This window comes from Manihot esculenta, chromosome 3 (genome assembly GCF_001659605.2).
Source record: "Manihot esculenta cultivar AM560-2 chromosome 3, M.esculenta_v8, whole genome shotgun sequence".
Classification (NCBI taxonomy): Eukaryota; Viridiplantae; Streptophyta; class Magnoliopsida; order Malpighiales; family Euphorbiaceae; genus Manihot; species Manihot esculenta.
Genome location: NC_035163.2, coordinates 14,242,481 through 14,252,305, shown reverse-complemented (window position 1 = coordinate 14,252,305; position 9,825 = coordinate 14,242,481). Strand labels below are relative to the sequence as shown.

General features: G+C 27.1%; 1 protein-coding gene across 2 annotated transcripts; it reads right to left on the bottom strand.

Moving 5' to 3' along the window:
* Positions 1-1,733: 1,733 nt before the first annotated feature.
* Positions 1,734-9,320, bottom strand: LOC110607541 (metal tolerance protein 10). 2 transcript variants are annotated; one of them, XM_043954713.1, is made up of 6 exons: positions 9,135-9,320; positions 4,047-4,159; positions 3,652-3,897; positions 2,937-3,017; positions 2,613-2,843; positions 1,734-2,224 (listed from the first exon to the last, which is right to left on the bottom strand). In XM_043954713.1, exons 1-6 carry the CDS (start codon positions 9,292-9,294, stop codon positions 1,880-1,882), a joined length of 1,176 nt encoding a protein of 391 aa, XP_043810648.1. In that variant the 5' UTR covers positions 9,295-9,320; the 3' UTR covers positions 1,734-1,879. The 2 variants fall into 2 exon arrangements, with proteins under 2 accessions (XP_043810648.1, XP_021602358.1); XM_021746666.2 differs by lacking the exon at positions 9,135-9,320 and adding an exon at positions 5,583-6,104.
* Between the last annotated feature and the right edge of the window lie 505 nt (positions 9,321-9,825).

The following is a 9,825-nucleotide window of genomic DNA, read 5'->3' as shown; positions in this document are numbered from 1 at the left end:
ACCACATCAGAGTTTTAGAGTCAGCTCAGAGTCTTATTAAATGACTTTTATTTATGAAGTTAGATAACTACTCTAAATTATAATCCACCAGATCTGAGCAGTGCTCATAGGATAAATAAAAAGTTGAAGCAGATAAATTTTTGTTAGAGTTTCAATACGGCAATCCTTTCTCTAAGGAATAAGCCATGGAGCACTCAAAAGCTCCTAGAAAAACGTTCTATTCTGTATACAACCAATAAACAAATAAAGAAACCAATATAAATCAAAAAGACCCTCGCGTAAAAGTCAATTCTATCTACAACGAGATATAAAAACGAATATCTACAACCTACTTGAAAAAGAAAAGGAAAATCCACTTTTTGAGTGGGAAAGATGTGTCACCCCTTATTTTTAGGGATAATGGACAGCGACTGATATTAAGAAAGAAGAAGACTAGTCTCTAGAAATTTATTAAAAAAAAAGGAGAGAAAATTCTTTCTAAAAATTTGAGAGAGTAAAGGCAAAACTTAAGAAAAAAAAAATAAAAAAGGCACAACGGTACAAAAAGAAATCCATGGGCAAAAGTAAAATAAAAACCATTGTATTCCTTGCTAATCTCATAGGTAGAATACTAGATCCAAAAGCTCTGATACTATAAGTGGATGTAGACCTAATGGAATATTAAGGGACAAAATTATATTAATTTTCAATTGTCAATAATAAATAAATCTATCAACTTACATTGGTATTTAATATTAATATTTGAAATTAAAAAAAAAAAGAAAATGCTACACTATGAAATTTTAAACAGTTGAATTCTTAAATAATATTAAAATATTATTTCTTAACTAAATTTCTTCTTAAATCACGTAGATATAAAATGTTTAGTTTACTATTTATTTTAAACCTTGGACTTAAAATATATATTTTTAATTTATAAGTTAATAATAAAATTTTAAAATATGTGGTTAATTATTTAATAAAACTACTTAAAAATGCTTAGAAAAATTATGTAATTTAGCGTTGTGATTGTTAAAATAAGGAAAATGTTTATATTTTTTTAAAATTTATTGGAATAATATAGTTTTTACCCAGTCAATAGAAACTTTAAAATAAATAATAAAAAAAAAAGTTAAGTAAAAGCATCTTACTTTCGAGAAATTAGTGTGTAAACTAGGAGCACCACGTAAAAGCTAATGTGGTGCTCCCACCTAATTAAATTCTAACAGGTAATGGATATCAAATTAAGTTAAAAATTGAATTTTAAATAAATAAAACAATTGAAAATTTAACACAGTTGATACCAACTTTAGTTTTGCCGTTAACGTAAAACTTTGCTTAAAACAATTACTTGTTTAATATTCCTAATACAGCACGTTGCAGTGAAAAGGAGTTTCTTTTTAATTGAATTTCAATTGAAATAATTTTTCATCGGTTTGTTTCTGAAAAAATTTCCCTTGAATTTTCTTTTTTCATTTCCATTGTTCTGATACAACCAGATGAAGCAGCAGTTCTAGACATACAAAGCATCATTTTGGAGATGGGGTTAGTCAAACAATTGGTTTTTAAAAGGGTTGGCCTGTAGTGTATGACCTAGTGCCTACCAAGTGCCTTGAACCCTCTAAAGCAAATTTCTTAAACGTGCATGATATTGTCCGGTGGATTTCTGACATTTGTCTTGTGAGTGTCAATTAACTAGCCAGTGATAGAAGTTAAATCGAAAAATTACCACTATAATATCTATGTTTCATCAATTGAAAACAAAGAATAAAACTTTAGATTAGACGAGAGTATAATAAATACATTTTTTTAATTAATGTTTACAAAAGGGTAAGAAAAGCAAAAATAACAAAAAAAGCAACTAAGTACTAGAACTTGCAATTACTCACCAGCATGAGAATTAGACCTTGGATTTATGTTCAGGCCTATGAGTAAACTCAAAATCTATATGCACAAAAGCTCTTTCAACTTGAGGGAGTTGTTCAAGCTTCTCTTGAAGAGTTTCACCAATATTATGAGCCTGGTTTAAGAGCATGTCTTCAGGCAAAACAATATCAACCTCCACAAAGTAATAGGAGCCAAAAGTGTAAGCCCTCACTGTGTCAATGTGCTTAATCTCTTGGTGATGATTCCAAATCAAAAAAGTTAACTTTGCTAGAAATTCAGGAGGAGCTGTTCTTCCTATCAGTGAATTTACATTCTCGAGCACTGTCCTTGCCCATGTGTTGATTGTGTACACTGCTATCTGCAGTGCATTTTCAGCCAAAGCTTTAATCTTACTTGCAGATATTGAATATGATAAAAAGAGAAGTCTAAAGTAAGGTAAAATACACTAATTTGATATGTTAAAAAAGTGAAGATTTTAGAGATTTTGAAAACTAGAAAAAATAAAAATATTCTTTTACTCATAGTTGGAAATTGAGCTTTAAAAACCTTTAACAACATTATTTTAGAAAACATTCTATTGTACTAGAGTAATTCTTACATATACTCACACGTATATCCACCCAAATAAAGGAGGTATTTTGTATTTGGAGTCTATTCTCTTGCATTATTATTTTGATATGGACTAATTATAGAAGAAAAACTTTAAAAAAAAAAAAAAAAAAAATTTAAAAAAAAAAAGGACTTACTATTATAGCTCCAGTAGGATCGATCCACCAAAAGAATCGGACGGCTAGGACAGCCGTTACAAGACCAATTGAATTTGTTACAACATCAAAGAAATGATCTTGAGCATAAGCTCTAACTATTTCATTCTTGAATCTCCGACAATATATCATTAGCATAAACTTCACCCAGGTGACAGAAACCATTATCCCTATCATCCATTTCTCCTCCTCTTTGTTCATTTTAGGTCCCACCTACATCTCCAACGTGAGAAAAAAATTAAACAAAATAATTTATTGCCTTCTTATTTTAAAGAAAAGACTTTGATTAAGGTTCAGTTAGCATACCTTGGCAATAAGTTGCCGACCAGACTCTAGCAGGATCTGTAAACCAAGAGTGGCCATCACAGATGCAAAAACAATGATACCCTACCAAAAAAAATCATCCTAATTAAACTCGAATTTGTTTAATATATTCAATACAAAACCTTGTCTCAATTTTAATTACTATTAATCGATAAGCACCCAAATCTAATTAATTTATTAATTTTAATTCAGTGATTTACATTAAACATAATTTTAAAAAAATCATTTATATTTTAAAAATTTTAATAACTAAATAAAATATTTAAATTATATTTAGTTAATATTTAATATATGTTAAAAAAATTATAATTAATATTATAAAAATATACAAAATATATTCATTAATTATTTATATAAACAGATTCATGCAACAAATACATAATATATGAAAAAGTGAACTTGACTTGGTTATTATTTTAATTATCTAGTTGGATACCTACAAAAACATTTTTTATTTGGAGTGAAAGAAATTTTTTTAATTTAAAAAATTTTTATTTTAAAATAAGTAAAAACTTTCATTTCAAAAGAAATAAAAATCTTATATAATTTTACAATAATTCATTTAAATCCTTTCTCCTTTAAAATAAATGATGTCAAGGGATATATGAAATTGATTGGCTATAAATTGTAAAGGAAGGACAAGAACCATAATTTTGTGACTAAAGGAGGAAGCAAATGTTTAAGCAAATTAACCTACCACCGGTTGCATCCGCTTCTTTCCAATGGGATAGTGATAGTGGTTTGGCTTTTTCATGGCATAGGAAGTGAACCACAAAATAAAGCCTGACATGAGATCCAAGAGAGAGTCCAGAGTTGATGCAATTACTGCCAGTGATTTACTCTCAGTAGAAGCATAAACCTTTGCTGCAAATAGCACCATATTAGCTACATTTGAAATATGAACTGCCATTCTCTCACTCTTCTCCAGTTGCTTCATTTCATCCTGATCAATATCAAAAAATTTGTAATAAACACCCAGTGCACTCGTGACAATAATTTCTCATCAAAATTTACTAATCGTCATCTCTAAACACATTATTATTAAAAAAAATTAAGAAAATGGAAAAGAAGAGAAAAAGAAGAACTAATAACCTCTGTAGCATTTCCGGGAAAACAACCCAACTCCGTCATGGTCTCCATCTCATTGTAACCTTCAAGCAGACTTTCTTGTTTTTTGTAATATTCTGAAACCTTGCGTTGCTTCCCTGAGCTCAGTCATTACAAACACATAATGACTATGTCAATCCAAGGAAATGTACATCAGAGAATCCAAAAGCAAACCAACAATTTCACAACTTGGGGAAATGCAAGTCTAATTTAAATTGTTGGTAAGTAATATGATTTACTTATAAACCCATTATACATTGCAGGTCGAGAATAAATAACTGCTCAAATAGGAAACAAATTTCTAGTAATTTTTATTTAAAAATGACTTAAATTCGAATTTTGGGCTTTCAAGTCACGGATACATATTGAGTGCAATTTTTTTAAAATTACTTTTACATTTTTAATTTCGTTATAATAAAAATATATAAATATATATTTAACGAAAAATTAGATAGAAGAATTGTTAATTTTACATGATCAAATTTAAGAAAATAAACTGTTAATTTTTAAAATAAAGGAATACGTGTATAAATTTTTCTTTAGCTGTAGCTAAAATTGGAAGCTTTTCGAGATTCAAAACGAAAATTTATTAAAGAAATAAGAGTCAGATAAAAGATTGTGGTCCCAAAAGACTAGAATCCACTCAAAGGACCATAACAATGTAGATGCTCGAAGGGAATGCAACAAATAATGATAATGACAATTTTTTTTGTATTTAAAGCTTGCGTTGTGTACTATAAAAATTAAAAAAGGAAAATTCCTTTCCACTTTTCGGGTATGTTTCCGGTGGAAAAGCTTTTGTGGCTTTTACTTCCCCCAACCCTCTCTTTCTTATAAATAATACAAATTTCTTTACAAGAGATTCTCGTTCATTGTGATTATCAATTTCTGTACATTGAATCTTTCAAACGTAAAATCTGCTCAAATATCAGAGGCGTCAAGGGCGGGGCTAGGGTTCCTGTTATTTGATGATGTTGACAAGCTTAGTATATATATATTTATATTTATTCTTGTTACTGTTTTTTTTTTCTATTTTAAAGTGACATCAGGGATAAATATCTCCTAATTTAAATATTTTATATTTAAAGTATATATTTGCTTATAAACTAAATAAGAATTTACTTCTTAATTAGTTAACTTACTAAATTGGAGTAAGGTTAGTTATTTACTAAATTGGAAGTAGTGTTATTGATTTATAAGCACTAAAATAAAGTCATCTATTTGTTTATAATATTTTTTAAAATTATAAATTCAGTATATAAATTAAAAATTAATATAAAAAATAATTTTTTTTATTTTTGTGCTTATAAACCCTAGATTTATAAACTCTTTGATCAAACAAATTATTATATATTTCTAAATTGTTTATTGTCAAACAAGAGTCAGTAATATTTTGTAAAGAGCGTTAAATTTTTTTCTAATAAAAAAAAGCACGACTCAGTTTAGAAACAAAAAAAAAAAAAAAAAAGAGAGAGAGAGAGAGCGAGAAAGGAAGAACAAAGAGAGAAAAATAGGGAGTACTTGGAGTCGGAAGCAGACGACGGAAAGAAAAGCGAGAAACATGATTATGCTGACGATGAGAGGCGGGAGGAGAACCACTACGAGCATGAGAGCTTCTTTCTCGACGGAGACGAAACTTGTCGAGATTCAATCTCCAAGACGACCCCGTCGGAGATAGAAGTTGCTCATCGTCGTCAACAGACACGTGAATGACGCCGCAGCTGCTAGTCTCAATCTCGGAAGCCATATCTGATCTTCGTTCTCTTCCAGTATAATCAAAACTGGTTTTACCTCTCTTTCTTAGGGCTAATTTTTTGCGTGGTGCAGCCTCCAAGAACGAACGTATTGGGGCTTTAAAGAAGTTTCCCAATTCTTCATAAATACTTGGGGGAAAAAATGTGAACGAGAGGGATTTGGTAATAGCGATCTTTTTCGCACTCGTGCGCCTTAGTTGATTAGCTGGATAGGGCCCACCAAAATGGATCCTTCCCAATCTGGTGGACATGTAATATCTGGGCTTATAGGTCACAAGCCGAAAATGCGCTTTTCCTCTTTCTCATTATCTCGCGTCCTCAATTCTTATCCCCAAACCAAATACAGTGTTCACTTTATAGAAAATTTTTCCGCACCTACACTCAATTAATAAAATATTATTAATTTAATTTTAAATATAAAAATTATTGTAAATTTATTTAATATATTGTTTATTTATTAACAGGGCATATTACCACATAGTGTATTTAAAAACTTCCTATTACCTTAATTAGCTCCACTAGAAATAATTTCCATACCGCTAAAATAGAATTGATCCAATCTATTAAAAACTTTACTTTTAGTCTAAAGTAATATGTTCAAGTTTAGAATATGGACATGGGTATTCTAATTGCATATCTAAAAATCTAGATTTTTTCATATTTTTAATAGCCTTCCTGTCCTGAGTATCTTAAGGCTCCATGTATAAATTTATAGGCAATGATATATAATGCTGTAAAAACGTAATTATTTTATAAAAAATCTTAAATTAATAAAAATTGATGATCTGATATCCAGAAAATAGGATTTTATAATGGATTCTGCAAAACTAGAAAAGTTTAGACCTAGAGGAGAGTATTTCTCCTTTTATATATTTTCTTTTGTCTGCTAGTGACGTGTTAACAGAATGTGTATCATTGGACCACCTGTCCCTGCTACGTTGATACGGACGTACGAGGAAATCAGATCTCTGTCACATGCATAACGGCCCCTGATTCTCTCCAGACGCGCATGCGGATGGTCCCACAAGGCGAAGGGACTGAACTCCTTCCTAGTTCTGGGCTAGGCCGGAGGATGAGGTTAAGACTAGGTCCGGATGGAATCTGTCCATCAGGCTGGGAAAGCAAGACCGGCCTATTTAAAGAATCGGACTGAAATCCGGTCTTTGAACTGAATGGACTGGGTCTGATTCTTAGAGAGGGCTTAGAAGCCTTCAAATTATAAGCTGCCCTTTAGACCTGACCCTAAACTGGGGTGAAGAAATCAGCGGTTCAAAAATTAATGTCATTTTCAAAAATATAAAAACTAGTAATATGTTAAACTGTAGATACTTCTTATAAATAATAGAATAAGATATTATTTTTAGTTAATAATAATGTTATTAGTTTAATATAATTTTTATTATCTTAATCTATATAAAAATATATTTATATTTTGAAATATCAATTTTTGTTAATTTAATAAAACAATAATAAATTTATGTAAATTTATGATATAAAATATTTAATTTTCATACAGTTTAATTTATTTTTATAATAAAGTAAATTTATTTTATTTTAAATCAATAACCTAGGAATCCCCTTTATTCAAGTAGGTTTATAGGTTAACCAATAAATATGACTATACTTTTTTTTTTCATGTAATTGCAATTAAAAGTTTTATTTAGTTTAAATAATCTATTTTCTGATAAATGGATTTTCCTAAAATAATTTAATTGAATTAAAAGTATATTACTTCCCTTACTGTCAAGGAAATAAGAATTTTACTTTTTTTTTAAAAAATAAGGATCAATAAGCAAAAAATTTAGCATTTCCTACAAATTTAGAATTCCTCATCAATTGAACCAAGTTTTATCACTATTTGTACCAACCCCAACGCTACTTTAAATTTCATTTTAGTGTTAATCTTTCAACGCAATTCTATAATTTAACGTTAATTTAGTGTATTAATATAGTATTACGTTATATTTGACGAAACTATATAATAATGTCAATTTTTTTATTAATTTATAATATAATTTAAAAATTTATAATTTTTTTTATAAAAATTCTTCTTTATTATTTAGATATTTAATTTTTTTAATTAAATTTTTATTTTTTTCACTTTCTTAATATATTATATTTTTAATTTATTTTATATTTTTATAATTATAAAAATTTTATTTAAATTAATATATTGTCAATCATAAATAGTATTTATGATAAATTATTTTATCTATAATATATTATATAAAATAAGTAAGATTTCACATATATTATAATTAAATAATATATATTAATTAAAAATATAATAAGCAAGCATAAATAAAATAATAAAAACATATTAGATGAAAATATAAATATATAAGAATATGAAGTAAATATATAAAATAATATAAAAATTTTTAGTGAAATAGATAAATAAAATTAAAGTAAAATAATAATATAATATTAAAATATATATATATAAACAGAATATTTGTTTATATTAAAAATAATATTACACTATTTTAATATTTTATATTAAAATAATATAAAAAATAGTACTTTGAAGATCGCCTTTGTAATCCCACATTAACTATAGGAACTTCTACATCTTGCATATGAATTAAGATTTTTTTCATATTTAAATTTATATTATCAATTATCATGTTGACACAATTTTAAACATTGAATTTAAAATTAAGGATTAAAGTTTACTTTTTTAATATATAACATTTATTTTAAATTTAAATTAAAGTTTTAACAAATTTCCATTTTTTAATTTTATATTAAAAAAATTATTAAAATATGATAGGTTATAAAAATAATATAATTGATAATTTTATTTTTGATGTAAAATAGTATCTATTTTGCAGCACTCTTTGATTATAAAGCCTGTGGAGTAAACCTCTAATAGATAATAATTGCAATTATACGGGATTGGAGGGATGATTTTAAATTAAATATTTTATTTCTCGTACGTTTTTTTTTTTTTGCAAAATAAGCAATTTTTTATGGAAAATAAGCAAATTTTTTTAAAAAGTGTACTATTTATAATAATAATGAATTAAAATATAATAAAAATATAAAAAATAATATACAAATATATCATTGTATAAAGTCATTAATTAATATATTCTGGGAATATAAAATCAAATTAACTTATTTTCTAATCAACAAGGAGGAAAGAATTATTTAATTTAATTTAATTTTTCAATATAATTAATCAATTTCATGCAAAAAAAACTGCAAAATTCACTTCCCTGCCATTTTCTAGGAGAAAATAAAATCAACACATTATATCAATAAACAAATAAATAAATAAATAATGAAAAGAAAGGGTTTTGTTTGGGAAACTTACCTCCCTCCAGACAAAGGAAAGGAAAGCGTTTATGACTAAGAAGATGAGCAGCGTCTTGGTTTGATATTCGGAAGTCTTCGATATTCAGTTTCCACGGCGGAAGTGGCTCCTTTTCCGATACCGGACCACCATGCTTCGTGCTGTTATCGTCATCTTCCATAGCATAGCAGGATTTGAAAATTTAAGAATTTCTTTCTTCTTTCTAGTTAAGTTGGTTTCGATGTTTTATAGAGAATTTTATAACATTCCACAGTTTCACAAGGTAACCGCCTTTCTTACGTGGGGAGGCTTCACACGTGAGGGTTTTTATTTTTAATAAAAATGTTGTTTGGATTAAAGAAAATAATTTCAAAATATATCAATAATACATTAATAAAGTTTAATTTAGTGATTTTTGTGGAGTTGATTCTAAGCCTGTAAAACCTAAACTCTGAAATTTTAATCAGAATTAATTGTGTAAAAAATATTAAAGCCAAATAAACAACAAAAATAAAAATATAATTCTTAGCGTGTTTTATATTTTAATTTAAATATTTATATAATTTTAAACTTGTTAATTCTTACGTGTTTTGTTTATATTTTAAATATTTAAAAATAAACAATGTTTTTTTTTAAACTGAATTTCATGCCCGAAACAAAAGTAACGCATTATTATAACATTTGAATGATCGTCTTCTATTGCCTAAAATAT